Raw genomic sequence first — 14175 nt, 5'->3', positions numbered from 1 at the left:
TTAGAATGAGTATACATTTTACAAGAAAGTTAAATTACATCATAATTATATATATATATATCTAAATGAGATGTACAAACTTACGAATCTATATCTTTTTAGTTAATTAATAAAAAATACTTTAAGCTCGTTTGCTTTTTAAATAGTTCTATCTTCGGTTTAGTTACAAGCTCACATTTAATATCAACTACTAGTCCATAAAACTTCAGAACTTAGGCTAAATCTTGCGGCAATCATCCAAAGACTCAGGTAATTACAGTTTTTCTTCTCGGGAGGTATAATTACAGTTTTAACAGGGGCTATATGCTAAAAGAAAAGTAGTTAGACTTATTATTGTAAAATTATTCTTCTAATTTAAAAACTCAACAAAACTATTTTATGGCTGATTTATTATGATATTACAATTATGAGAAATATTACACAGACGATTCGACAACCGACAATACTATTTGCCTTACAAGGATCTACGCCTAACTGCATCACTTCAGCCGTTCTACGAAGATCACGCTTGGCCGAGTTTACTTGCACCATGTTGAAGATCCCTTGTAAGCCTTTCTTTCGTAGCATGCATAATTATTTAATAAATCGCTTTCTCCGGGAATTGAAACCTCGACCTGCTGATGTAGAAACATTAATGAACCATTAGTCAAACCGTTGAACTAAGTGGGCTTCCAAATATTTTACTCTTTTACTCTTTCGTTTCAAAATTTTACATTTAGAAAAAATATATTTCAAAAAGAAAGACATTTTACATTTTAATACTTTATTTAATGGTAAATCATAAAAAAGTTTTAAAATGACATTTATTGAAATTACATTGTTTAAATTTTATTAGAAATAATTAACTAAAATAATACATTGATGATTAAATTTTAAACATTTTATTATATCTATACTATTAAAGCAGAATCCTTCTTAGGATTATGCCCCTGACTTTTCCAATTAATTACAAAAATTTCCATTACCTTTTTCAATTATTTTTAATGGTTTTCAGAAATTAAAAGCCCAACAAATTAGAAAGTAGCATGTTTCTGTCCAACTAAACAAAACAGTCCAATAATTTAAACAATTTATCCATCGTTTTTAAGCCCATTTCGTGTATGTTGACTAACTCATCTATATTCGTTTGTGTTCGAACCCTATACCCTAAAACTCTATTCAAACTCTAACTCTATTCAAACCCTATTAACACCGTCAAAAACCCATTGTCCAAAAAACTATACCAAATAAATTGGAGTTTATTATAATGTCTATGTCTTCTTTATAATTTTCTTATATGAAGTTGCCCAAATATATTAAATATTATCTTTCAACAATATTAATTATACTATTATAGTATAGGGTTAGCATATTTCGAAATCATTGGTTTTAAATGTTATTGACCTTTTAAACAGCCAATAATATTTAAATAATTAAATATTTATATTTACCAAATTTTGTATATAAATATAAATATAAAACGTAATAAATAGAAACTCATAGATTTTCGGATTCAAATCAAATAAATTCCAAAAATATTCTCTATAACATCCATTTTTCGTAATTGCTACATACAATAAATTCAAAAGATAATATATAGAAACAAGATTTTCCGATTTAACTAAATTAACTTGATGAACACGCAGAGAATATATTCTGTTTGACATGGTTACTGAATTTTCCGAATAATAATCTTAAAAGATAGAGATATTTGATAATAAAGAGAAGATCCTCCAACTTTCTCCCCAATTTTCTCCTAAAAGCTAAGCATTCACTTTTGTCGGTTTAAAGATACTTAAACTTGTTTTGGGTTGGGTTATAGAAAACAAATGTTGGTCGTTGATTTGTAAGCTCAATTTACCAGTAACCCTTCATGTAATTTTTGATCCAATAGGCTTTAAAGCTCAGTTTTTACTTTTTTATATTCGTTAACATAAACATGGATAATTTTGTTCTTATTAAAAATAATTATTTTTATGAATTAATTTTAAAAGGGTTCTTATTTTGTATTATAAAAGTTAATTTTAAAATAAAAATCTTGATAGTTTTCGTGAAGTTATTATATATTGTAAGAGTTTTAAATATAATTTATTTTCATTATTAAAATCAACTTCAATATAAATAGATTTATAAAAGATAAGAAATATTATTATGTAAGATACAGATTTCTCGATACAACGAAATCACAGAATATTATATGTTAAATATTTAAATTTAGCCAATTTTGTTCTAAAAATACAAAATGTGATTTTTAACTGTATTATCCAAAAAATAGGTAACGAATCAGCACCAAATTAAACTCGAAACTTTATCGAGTTTTTAATATTTTATCCCAATCAAATTGAGAGCTAAACTAATTAATCTGAAACCAAACCTAAATTCACAAATAATCGAACGGTCCCTATATTTTTTAATTCGAAAAAAGCAAAATCACAACCGAAATCGAAAAAAAAAACAAATTACAGTTGAACTGAAAATTGAACGCACGTGCCTAAACATACTAGTGAACAAATAAATGTATTAATAAAATTTTCAACGAAAAATATTCCGCGCTTTCAAAACGCGGATCAAAATCTAGTATATAAATTAAAATATTTATCTTTCTAAAACGGAATGAATATTTTTTTAAAGTTCGTAAAAATTTCATTCACACTGAAATCGGTATCCATGAAAAGATAATTTTATATATCCCCAATTTATGGCATAACTACATATAATAATATTTATAGATGAGTAGGACGCATTATTGATTTTATTTTTCGGCCTATTTTATTTGAATAAAAGATAGAGGTCAGAGCCGGGCAGGCTGGTCCTGTGGGCAGAATAACTCAATTGGATTTAAAATATACCGCTCTATGGTGGTACGTAAGGTAGAGACTTATTATCCGAAATCCGAATTCGATATGAGATGCGCTCTAAAAATAGGATATCTGGGGTGCTCGGATCCGAATCCGGATAGTAAAATCTTGGATCCGTCCAAACTGAATCCGAATCTGGATATCTTAATTTTTAGGTCTGGATATCCATATCTGGATTCGTATTTTTAAAACAGATTAAAATTTTAAATTTCATTAATATTTATATTTGATTTATTAATATTTATACATGAATTAATCTTATAATATTATATTTTAGTTTTTACAATATTATAGACATATATAAATATATTTATAAATATTTGATTTATGTATTATATTTTTTTAAAAAATATTTTTTTAATTATTTTTACGAATCCGGATCCGGATAATAGAATATCGGGACGAATATCTGAAATCCGGATATCCGGAAACCACGAATCTAGATCCAGATATTAAATTCACGAAGCCTGAATCCGGATACCCCGAATTTCTCGAATATCCGGATCCGTCCCAGGCATGTCCGTCCAATAAATTATTATCTACAGTAATACTATGCAATAATTACAAAATTTTAATTGTTATAAAAATCATGTACTAAAAAATTAGGGATAATCAGAGGTAAAAAAATAAAAGTTATCAGATAAAGCCCAAAAGGCCCAACTAATATCCATTGGGATCCAGCAAAAATGGTCTAAAAAGAAACCGTACCGTAAATACAAAAACCAAAAATTGATTTCTCTCTCTTTTTTTTTTTTTTTTTATTTAACCGACGCACTTCCACAGCTAACGTTGCTTTCGTCCTACTTCAAATGGCTATGGAGTAAATAAAGCTTCTTCCTTTTTCTCTCAGACAAGACAGAGAAAGACAGGTCTCTCTCTCTTACAAAACAACTTCTGGAAGTTCTGTTAGAGAGAGAGAAAGAGATAGGAAAGGTTTCTCAAGTCAGACTCTTTGACCGCCATTGATGCACCTTCTTCGCCGCGATATGCTCACTAACTGACAAAAGTCAATTCTTTATCTCCTCAAGTCTCTCTCTCTCTCTCTCTCTCTCCTTAAGGGGTTTCTCTGAGATTCCACCGTTTATGGATCTGACCGGAGCCTTCGGAGCTAGATCCGCCGCCGTTGGGCCGTGCCGGGAACCACCAGGGCTCGAATCGCTTCATATCGGCGGCGGCGACGGTGGTTTCACGGCGTTGCTTGAGCTTCCGCCTACACAAGCCGTGGAGCTTCTTCATTTCACCGATCCTTCGCTGTCTTCTTCTTCTCAAGCGGCGGCGGCGGCCGTCGCCGGAATCGGTTTAGATGTCTCTCCACCGCCGCCGCTTCACGCTTACGGAGCATTGACTTTTCCTTCTAACTCATTCCTCATGGAGCGAGCGGCTCGCTTCTCGGTGATGGCCAATGAGCAGCAGCAGCAGCAAAACGGAAATGTGTCCGGTGAGACTACCACGACGAGCTCGGTGCCTTCTAACTCCGATAGAGTCAAGACCGAGCCTGGTGAGACGGATTCATCTCAGCGTTTGGAGAACAATCGATGTGGCAAGAGGAAAGAACTCGACAAGAAGGTGAGACAATTTTGTTAACATTTGATTCAAGCCAGTGATTGACACGTGTCCCTTAACATGTCTAGGTGAAAGGCTCAACGAAGAAGAAGAACAAAAGCTCTGAAGAGAACGAGAAGCTGCCTTATGTTCACGTTAGAGCTCGCCGCGGTCAAGCAACGGATAGCCATAGCTTAGCAGAACGAGTAACTCAGCTTCTCACACACTTTTGGTCTTAATCAGTTGATTAATTAAATTAATCGCTAATGGATTATTAATATTTGGATTATAGGCAAGAAGGGAGAAGATTAATGCACGAATGAAGCTGCTACAGGAACTGGTCCCAGGCTGTGATAAGGTTTGTCTCTCTAGATAATGACTTGTTAATTAATCATTAGGTCTTCATTTGTGCTTAACGACATAATATTAACTTAATAGATTCACTGTAAAAAGTAAGAATATTGTATAGTTTTTGATGATTTTAGTTTCTTTTTTGTTAATTAATCAACCCAAAAAGTTGATTAATTAATTGCTTTTTAATGAAGAAAAGTGGTTTCTGATGTGCCAAAGTGACCTTAAGGATCTTAACTTTATTATTTCTGTGGGGAGAGGTATCTCAAAGGGTACACTCTTAGCTTTAAGGTTAAACTAGTCACACGGAAGTGATTGGAGATGGCTTTTAGTCGAAATCTTTTTTCCACTTCTCAAAGTATTTTGTTCATTGAGCTTGATCGATTAGTCTATAAGTGAAAGTGAGGGGATGCTAGCTGTAATGCGCCATTAAGGTTATGGGTTTAGGGGACAGATATTGATGGAAAGATCAAGATCAAAGTGTGTGTTTGTGTTTGGGGTCCATTGATAAGTGGGAAGAGAAAGTTGGAAGCTTTCTAATGGGAAGGTGGGGGGGGGGGGGGGGGGGGGGGGGGGGGGGGGGGGGTAGTATCGTCTCTAACACGTTGGGTATCTATCAAGGAAAAATTGACAATGACTCCTTATTAGAAGAACGATTAAAGCAAAGGATCCTTTACTAAAAGTTGATATTGTGTTTGAGTCCCACATACCTAATTAGTTTGGAAACATGGATGTGACGCTCCTCCTCCCCCAGACAAGTAAATTTAAAATCAATAGAAGTTAGCAGCAATTATTGGTGAGATTAGTGGAGATGATGTTATGCTAACATCAGCCTTTTGTAACATTTTTATTGGTTGCGCTGTGAGGACTTGATTGATTGATTGTTCCATGAACCACTAGAGTACTGATTACTTTTTTGAAAGTGATAAAAGTTTGATTGTGATTGGAGATGCCATTTAGATTTAAAGAGCCATCCTCCTTAAGACATAGTAGCTGCTTAGGAAGGAACTCTTGTTTGTTGGTGTGTAAAAAGCAAATGTCTTTGACTTGCAGATTCAAGGTACTGCGTTGGTGCTGGATGAGATCATTAACCATGTCCAGTCTTTACAACGTCAAGTGGAGGTGAGAATTTCCGTGTTCCAGTTTTGTTCTTTCTACCTATATATAGCCTTGAAAGGACACAGCCAAAAGGTCAACTCAAAACAATCTCATCAAAGTTTTTAACTTGTTTTTTTTCCACAGATGCTATCAATGAGACTTGCTGCCGTAAACCCCAGAATAGACTTCAATTTCGACACCTTATTAGCCTCAGAAGTAAGTATCTTCTAATCTCACACAATACTTAGGTCATCTTGATTACTCTTCTACAGAAAAAAAACAATAGCATGTGTCTCTCATTTGAGTAAACCATACCTCTTTGAATAGCTTCTAGTTTATATTATAAAAGGAGAAATTTTGGGTATTTATTGATACAAACATTAATTTAGACCAATTTAGAGCAAGGCGTAGGAAGATCAACGTCTAGTCTTATGAATGGAACTCTGGGACCTGGCAAAATTACAGTACACACAAACAGTTTTAGTGGGTCAAAACTCGGACCACCATTGTTCTGTGTCTTACTGTGAGTTATGTCGGATGTGTTTGTATATTGATGAGCTTTGATGATTTGAAAGAAAAAAATATTTTATTCGTCAGTTATAATCTATGGGGGTCTCTTCCAACATCTTGTTTCTTTTCATCTATCTAATCTCACAATCAAACACCTGTGGATTCTATCTAGAGTAGGAGACTTTAATCTTACTCATCAAAGATGTTTTGGACCAAGGTTAATAAATGCTCTCTCTCTTTCTTCCTACAGCTTGTACATACCCAATAAATAGCTAGGGTCCCTCTCATTAAGCCTAGTTCTTTTTTAGGATAATAATAACAATAGCTGACTTCTTTGACTATAGATCAAGATCTCTATGAATGAATGATTCTCTGAGCTGATATCTTTTCTTGGTTTGGTTTCATTTATTTTGCAGAATGGTTCTTTAATGGATGGGAGCTTTAGTGGTACAGCAATGCAGCTAGCTTGGCCTCATCAAGTCACCGAGACTGAACAATCCTTTCATCACCGGCAACTGCAACAACTACCACTACCACCGCAACAATGGCCTTATGATGGATTGAACCAGCCGGCTTGGGGAAGAGAAGAGGATCAAGATCAGGGCAATGGACACAGCAGTTTGATGGTGGGTTCTGCTAGTTTGCACCCAAACCAGGTCAAAATGGAGCTGTGAGTAGCAGTAGATTATGAATGTGTATATAAGCTTGTCTCGCATTCTCCACATATATATATATATATATATAAATTATAGATTTATATAAGAATTAGCTATCTGTTAAAGAAGTATTTGATTCAGAGAGACAAAACTGGTATATGATTTATTTCTTTTTTTTTTTTACCAGATTTCCACAATGTAGACATTTAGAATATGTATGTGCTACTTCTCAGTCGGAATATTATTATTTCAATCATGGGGAAAGTGTTAAAACTCCATGAAGGACGATTAAATGTTCAAAACTAAAACTGGCAAGAAGAATATTGACGCACATGTAATTACAGTCTGAGACTCAAATGAGACGAAACTTATGTTTCTTGAATGTTATAATCTCTCACTTGTAGATTGGGACGCCTCACTGAAATGTTTGACATAAACACTAGAGACTCTAGAAGAAGAAGAAGATGATCTCATTCCTTCCCTCTACACCTAGTGACATAGAACATTAGCGATCTACTAATGCTTCCAAAAGACATGCTTATGAACCTAACCATTAGGGAAGAGATTTTGTTGAGATACCTCTATTATTCCTGATTAAGCTTTCTCGAACTGACTTTTTTTTTCTCTGATTGATTCATAGCTATGACATTTTAACCTGAAGAAAGAGCTTCCTAAACTTTCCAAATGAACTAATGTAATGGCCCTACTCCGAGGATATTTTATTTTCACCCTCAAGATTTTAAATATTACAATATTTACCACAATATCGATATTTATTACAATATCTTTTTATTATTATAAACCTGACCATATAAATAGAAAGTTTACAACACCTATTCTATGTCCATCTCTCAATCCTTTTCAGTTCTTTTGCCACTTCCATCATCTTTGGAACATCACCTTTATGACCAGTGCATCTAAGTGAGAGCATCAGAACTGCTTCCATTTGCCGCCTCTCTTGTTCTCCAGTTTCATCATCACCCATACTTTCCAACATTTGTGGATCCAATATCTCAACGACTCTTCCCTCCTCCACAAACTTACACACTCTATCTGAAACCCTCAGGTTCAACACACTGTGCTCGTATTCAAACAAACTCTCATCACCCTTGCAACGATCAACCACTTCACGCTTTCCAATCAAGAGATTTTGCAACAGCACTCCAAAACTAAAAACATCAGTATTCTCAGTCACTACACCACTCGTCACATAATTGTACTCTAAATAATCCAAAACTCCTTCTACTCTATCAGCATCGACCTTAACAAACGTCTCTCCTTCCGGGATTGAGACAGAGAGACAAAACCCACTTAGCTTTGCTGTTCCGTTCGAGTCCAAGAAAATATTAGAAGGCTGTATATCCATATGAATCATAGTCCTTGGAAACGCTGTGTGAAGGTAAGAAACCGCAACAGCAATCTCTTTGGCCATCTTGATTACCATTCCCAAGTTTGGAGTATTGTAAGGTATACGTTCTGCATACTCGCATACTAAGACTGGATACTCAAACTCAAGACAGCATCCTAACAGCTTGAGAAAGTTCTTGTGACCACTCACCATGGACGAGACGGTTATGTCACGACAGATCTTTGCTAGTGTATCAGATGTGTATAATTTCCATGTAGCTCTCTTGATTAGTACAGGACGGTTTTCGAGCGTACCTCTGTATATAAACTCGAAGCGAAACATGTGATTGCTCTCGTGGAAGTTGTCGGTGGCTTGGATGATTTGGTTAGCAGAGAAAGTCTTGATTGGATTTGATTTGCCGTTGCAAAGCTCGATGAGGTCTTGTAAGAGGATCTTACCGTTTTCTTGAAACGATCTTAGCCGTTGATTTGCTTCTGAGAGTTTCTTCTTCTTTGACTTGTTGATCAAACAGTCCATATCTGCTGATCAACACCTTTAGAAAAACTACGGAGACAAGATGAAGATGGTTGAATGATAAAAGTTTTGTCGGAACGTACGTGTCAAAAGGAAAATAAATAAATATAAAACAATATAATTTCGTATTTGATTATTCAAAGTAAAAGTCTTTTAACTTGTAGTCAACGGTATCTCATATAGATTACAATCTGAGGCATCAACTCAGCTATGGAATTCTGGAGAAGGAAGAAGGACAAGGAGAGAGCTTGCTTCCTCAAGAATGGAACCGTGTTTCTTCAACAACTCATCGCTGACTGCAACGGCATATCAAACCCTATCCGAATGTTCTCTTCCGACCAAATCTCCAAGGCTACGGATCACTTCGATGCCGAGTGTTCTATCCTTGATGCTTCATCATGTTTCACCTGGTACAAGGGGGTCATCGAAGGCAGATCGTACGTGATCAAGAGATTCACAGAGCCATGGTATGAAGACGAGCCTTACAACGATATTGTCTTGTCTTCTCGGGTAAGTAATCACACTGGTTTCCTCAAACTCATCGGTTCTTGTCTCGAGTTTCCTCGTCCCGTGGTTGTGCTTGAAGACCTAGACTACACAGTTTTGAACCAGCGAGGTAGTGTTGGTTGCGAGGACGCGCTGTTGTTACCGTGGAATGCACGTTTAAAGATAGCTAGAGAGGTTGCGACTGCTATAACGTATCTTCACACGGCTTTCCCTAGAATCATTATACATAGAAATATTAAACCAGCGAATGTTTTGTTGGATAAGAATGGGACGGCTAAGCTCACTGATTTATCTCATGCTGTGACACTCCCTGAGGGTAAATGTTGGATTGAAGAGCCGGTGGTTGGAACGTACGGTTACACAGATCCTATTTATTTCTCGACGGGTATACTTACACCCTATTCAGATGTGTTTAGTTTTGGAATCTTTATGTTGGTTCTTCTGATGGGAAGACAACCACATTTGGTTGAATCAAATGGCCGGTCGGAATTTAATATTCTTGAATATGTGAAGGATCTGCTGGAGAGAGGAGAGCCTGTTGTATTCGGTGGTGGTTTGAACGACATGAAGCCTGGTCAGATGAGAATGTTTCTTGACCTGGCACTGAGATGCTGTGAGGAGAGGAATGAAGATAGGCCAATGATGATCTTGGTGGCAAAAGAGATTAAGCTAATAGAACAAGGATCACTTGAGGATGGTCATATTTAAAAATTGAAGTTATGCTCATAGTAGGGTTTTGTGTTCTGTTATTGTGTATTGCTGGATTACCTAGCCTTTTATAGTATATGTTTGGAGCACAACATCATTTTGACTAAGAAAAGACTTAAAAGAGGGTATATGAATCTGTAGCACAAAAAAAAGAGAGGGTATATGAATCTATCTTTAGGTTCTGAAAGCAGGAAGCTATGCTTCAACAACCAGCTTGAGATGATTCTTGTTGAAACTGTTTATCAGGATTAAGCTACAAAGATAAAGTTTCGTCTGAACACAACTGGAGTCAAAAAGGAAAATAATTGAATTATAAAATATTTATTTCGTATTGGATGTTGATTATTCAAAAAAAAAAAGTATTTTAATTTTTTACATGAAAAAGAATAAAACATGAGGCTGGTTCCAAAGAAAAGTTTTTTTTCTTATTGGTCAATGCAAAGTTTTGTGAAACAAATTCGAGTCAAAAGAAAAAAATATTTAACTCGTATTGGATCTTGAAACATACTGTATGTAATATGCGCGGAGGAGCTTTTTGTACTGGGGTCAAACTAGACAGACCCCTGGAGGAAGGAAGCTTCAATGGAAACCAGCTTCGTTGTTACGTATACGAGTCGATAACTTGAGATCACACTCGTTTGCCTATTAATTTTCAACTCTTTTTCACATAAAAGAATAAGAAACTTTAAGATCTGAACGATGGGATTCTGGAGGAAGAGGGAGAAGAAGGGAAAGGCTAGTAAGTGGTTCCTCAGGAATGGAAGCATATTTCTTGAGGAACTCATATAGTAGCCGACTGCAACGGCATATCAAACCCTATCCCAATGTTCTCTTCCGATCAAATCTCCAAGGCTCACTTCCATCTTAACTGTTCTATCGATCAAGGGACATACTTCACCTGGTACACCGGCGTCATCGAAGGCAGACCTTACTCGATTAAGATATATACAGAATACGAAGAGCCTTACAACGATATTGCCTTCTTGTCTGCTAGGGTAAGTAATCACAGTGGTTTCCTCAAACTCATCGGTCGGCAGCTTAGACGCGCCGTTGTTGCCGTGGAATGCACGATTAAAGATTGTCAAAGAGATTCCTATTGCTGTAGCTTATCTTCACACGGCTTTCCCTAGAATCATTATACATAGAGATATCAAGGCAACAAATGTTTTCTTGGATAAGAATGGGACTGCTGAGCTCAGTGATTTATCGAGTGCAATAACGCTCCCTGAGGGTAAATCGTGGATTGAAGAGCCTAGGCCTGCGCATTTTACCCGGACCCGAATACCCGAACCGGAACCGACCCGAAAATACAGGTTCGGGTCCGGGTCCGGGTCCATGCTAAGTACCTATTGGGTCTTTTTTTTTGGACCCGCGGGTCTCGGTTCGGGTCCGGGTCCTACCCGAGACCCGTTCGGTTACCCGAAGTACCCGCAAATAATTGTATATACTAGGTATATTTGGGTGATTGGGTATATTTTTGGTATTTCAGATTTTTTTTAAGGTTTCGGGTTTGGATTTTCGGGTATAATTGTAGGTTTTTGGTGAAATTTTAGATTTTTAGAAAATATAATTTGGGTATTCGGGTAAAATTCGGGTATGTTTTGAGTTTTCGGGTCTGATTTTGGATAAATTTTTGGGTATTTTTGCGGTTCTTCGGGTATTTTTAGAGTTTTCGGGTCCAGTTCGGGTACTTCGGGTCTATTTCGGGTCCTAAATATCCGAACCGACCCGGATCCGAAATATACCCAAAAATTTTGGGTATTTTACGGGTATTGAAATTATAGACCCGAACCGACCCGGACCCGACAAGACCCGACCCGATCCGGAACCGACCCGAAAAGTTATAGGTACCTATATGGGTCTAAATTGCTAGGACCCGAAGGACCCGAACCAGATAATACCCGACCCGAACCCGACCTGAAGACCCGGATGCCCAGACCTAGAAGAGCCGGTGGTTGGAACTTTAGGATACACAGATCCCACTTATTTCTCCACAGGCATACTGAGAGCATATTCAGATGTGTTCAGTTACGGAATCTTTATGTATGAGATACATTTTCCAGCATCTTGCTAAAAGAACTCATCGCTGATTTGTAACGGTAAAACCAAATGGAAGCATCTTCCAATTGGTTTTAAGCTAGAACCCATCTATCTTAACATGGTATCATAATAGTCTGATCCAAACAGTCCAATCTGATCTACATCGATCTGGCTCAAAGTTGGTCTACCAATCCTTGCCCGAACATTTCGAGATTGACGCTCAAAGAGTCATCATCTCGAGATGGCGTATTAGAGACCAAGTCTCCTACATCGGTAGTTAGAAAGTATACTTAGTAATATATAAGATAGATGGACCAATCCACTTATCACCAATTGGTTTTAGGTTGAGAGGTCATCTAGCTTAATAAAAACCATTCCTATATTCAGCTTTTCTTCTTCTTATATATTAAAGGACTATATATAAACAATCCTTGTATTGTCATTATGGAAACTCAGGTTCTTACATATAACATATAGCATAATGAAAGAAAGTTTGAATACAAGAAGATTCAGACAATATTCACTACTAGGTAAGTCTGTTTTTGAATCTCACCAGAGAAATATGCAGCTTCAGGTCTGTTTCTCTATATGCTTGAGTTCCTTCGCAACATCTATCATGCGAGGCTTGTCTTCTTCTGGTCTTAAGCCAACATATCTCAAAGCAAGTTCAACAAATGCTTTCATTTTTCACTTTTGAATGATCAGGAACGTTGTCACCCATCGATCGATCTATCAGTTTGGTGAACATTCCTTGCCTCAGACACTCCTCAACATAATCAGGTAGTAGCTTATAACTGTCATCTTCGTACGAATTATGATTGCACCAAGACTTTCCTGTCAAAAGACAGAGCATCATGGATCCTAAGTTATAAACATCAACATTCTCAGTGACAAAGCCTGTTGCCATATATTCGGGTTCGACATGTCCCGTTATCCCGCAAACGATGTCATTTACACCAGACTCTCCCTCTGGAATAGGTATGCTGAGGCTGAAAGAAGTGAGCTTGGCAGTCCAATTCTCGTCCAAGAAAATATTATTAAGCTTTAAGTCCCTATGGATTATAATCCTAGGGAACTGAGTATGAAGATACGTCACAGCATCTGCAATCTCACGGGCTATCTTCAATCTCATGTTCCAAGCCAATGGCTTGATGCCTTCCCCTGCATACTTACCAGTAAGAGCACCCTTTTCCGGGTATTCACACACGAGAACCGGGCCAGAAAACTCTAGACAACACCCTAGACAACACAGATTGCGTTGCTCATGTTGAAGTTGTCTGTAGCTTGAAGGATCTGGCGGGAAGAAAACGTACGGATAGGATTGTATTTACCTCCTGAAGATGCTATGAGTTCCTCCAGCAATAAGCTCCCGTGCTTCTGAAAATTGATCTTCTTCTGCTTCTTCTCCTTCCTACTTGACATACACAACATAATTTAACCCAGAAAGATCTTCTTGTGAAGGAAGCGACACTAGAAAGAAAGAAGGAAAGAGAGTAGCCAAAAACAAGTCAAGTCAACCTGAATTGGCTCTGGTTTATCTGTAGGCCTAGAAGATGGCCTACATGGGTAATGTTTTGTGAGTATGCAGAGAAAAGACTTTTCAACTGGTTGACAAATTCACTTAGGCATGTCCTCAGTTTTTACTACTCCGTTTTTGTTTGTTTCTCATCTACCATTTTGGAGAAACAGTGATTCCATTGTGTAGCTTCTCACCTGTTTCATACATTCCTGGATCATTAATTTCGCTGGCATCTTACATTCACGCCTCCGTTCCACTGCCGCTCGGGAGGGCCAGGGCGCTCGGAGTGCAGAAGTAAAAGTGACCCCGGGATCCTAGATGCAGATGAAAGAGTTCCGGGAGCAGATAAAATTGCCAAGGAAGGAGAAGACGTCTCTAGAATGTCAAGGAGCGCTTCTGTGATACAATGAAAAGGATATGCTAGTAAATATCACATACTCACAAAAAAGATTGGAGATAGAAGCTTGTGTTTTACTTGCACTGAGATGCCGCAAGGAGAGGGATGAAGACAGACGAAGATGATCC

General features: G+C 37.0%; 3 protein-coding genes and 2 pseudogenes across 4 annotated transcripts; 3 read left to right on the top strand and 2 right to left on the bottom strand.

Moving 5' to 3' along the window:
• The first annotated feature begins 3590 nt into the window (after nucleotides 1-3590).
• On the top strand, nucleotides 3591-7250 carry LOC106376778 (transcription factor bHLH60-like). The gene is made up of 6 exons (XM_013816930.3): nucleotides 3591-4403; nucleotides 4469-4585; nucleotides 4672-4737; nucleotides 5784-5852; nucleotides 5973-6044; nucleotides 6755-7250. The coding sequence occupies exons 1-6, from the start codon at nucleotides 3921-3923 to the stop codon at nucleotides 7010-7012; spliced, it is 1065 nt and encodes a 354-aa protein (XP_013672384.1). The 5' UTR covers nucleotides 3591-3920; the 3' UTR covers nucleotides 7013-7250.
• A 442-nt stretch (nucleotides 7251-7692) lies between these two features.
• Nucleotides 7693-8879, bottom strand: LOC106371584 (serine/threonine-protein kinase ZRK4-like). The gene has a single exon (XM_013811666.3). It carries the CDS (start codon nucleotides 8877-8879, stop codon nucleotides 7833-7835), a length of 1047 nt encoding a protein of 348 aa, XP_013667120.2. The 3' UTR covers nucleotides 7693-7832.
• A 207-nt stretch (nucleotides 8880-9086) lies between these two features.
• LOC111212434 (serine/threonine-protein kinase ZRK1-like) lies at nucleotides 9087-10219 on the top strand. 2 transcript variants are annotated; one of them, XM_048764773.1, is made up of 2 exons: nucleotides 9087-9768; nucleotides 9897-10219. In XM_048764773.1, exons 1-2 carry the CDS (start codon nucleotides 9087-9089, stop codon nucleotides 9977-9979), a joined length of 765 nt encoding a protein of 254 aa, XP_048620730.1. In that variant the 3' UTR covers nucleotides 9980-10219. The 2 variants fall into 2 exon arrangements, with proteins under 2 accessions (XP_048620730.1, XP_022569696.2); XM_022713975.2 differs by having other exon boundaries at nucleotides 9087-10219.
• A 276-nt stretch (nucleotides 10220-10495) lies between these two features.
• Nucleotides 10496-13638, top strand: LOC106355209 (annotated as a pseudogene).
• On the bottom strand, nucleotides 12551-14102 carry LOC106371569 (annotated as a pseudogene).
• Between the last annotated feature and the right edge of the window lie 73 nt (nucleotides 14103-14175).

The sequence above is a fragment of the Brassica napus genome, chromosome C8 (genome assembly GCF_020379485.1).
Source record: "Brassica napus cultivar Da-Ae chromosome C8, Da-Ae, whole genome shotgun sequence".
Classification (NCBI taxonomy): Eukaryota; Viridiplantae; Streptophyta; class Magnoliopsida; order Brassicales; family Brassicaceae; genus Brassica; species Brassica napus.
This window is presented reverse-complemented; position numbering and strand designations above follow the sequence as displayed.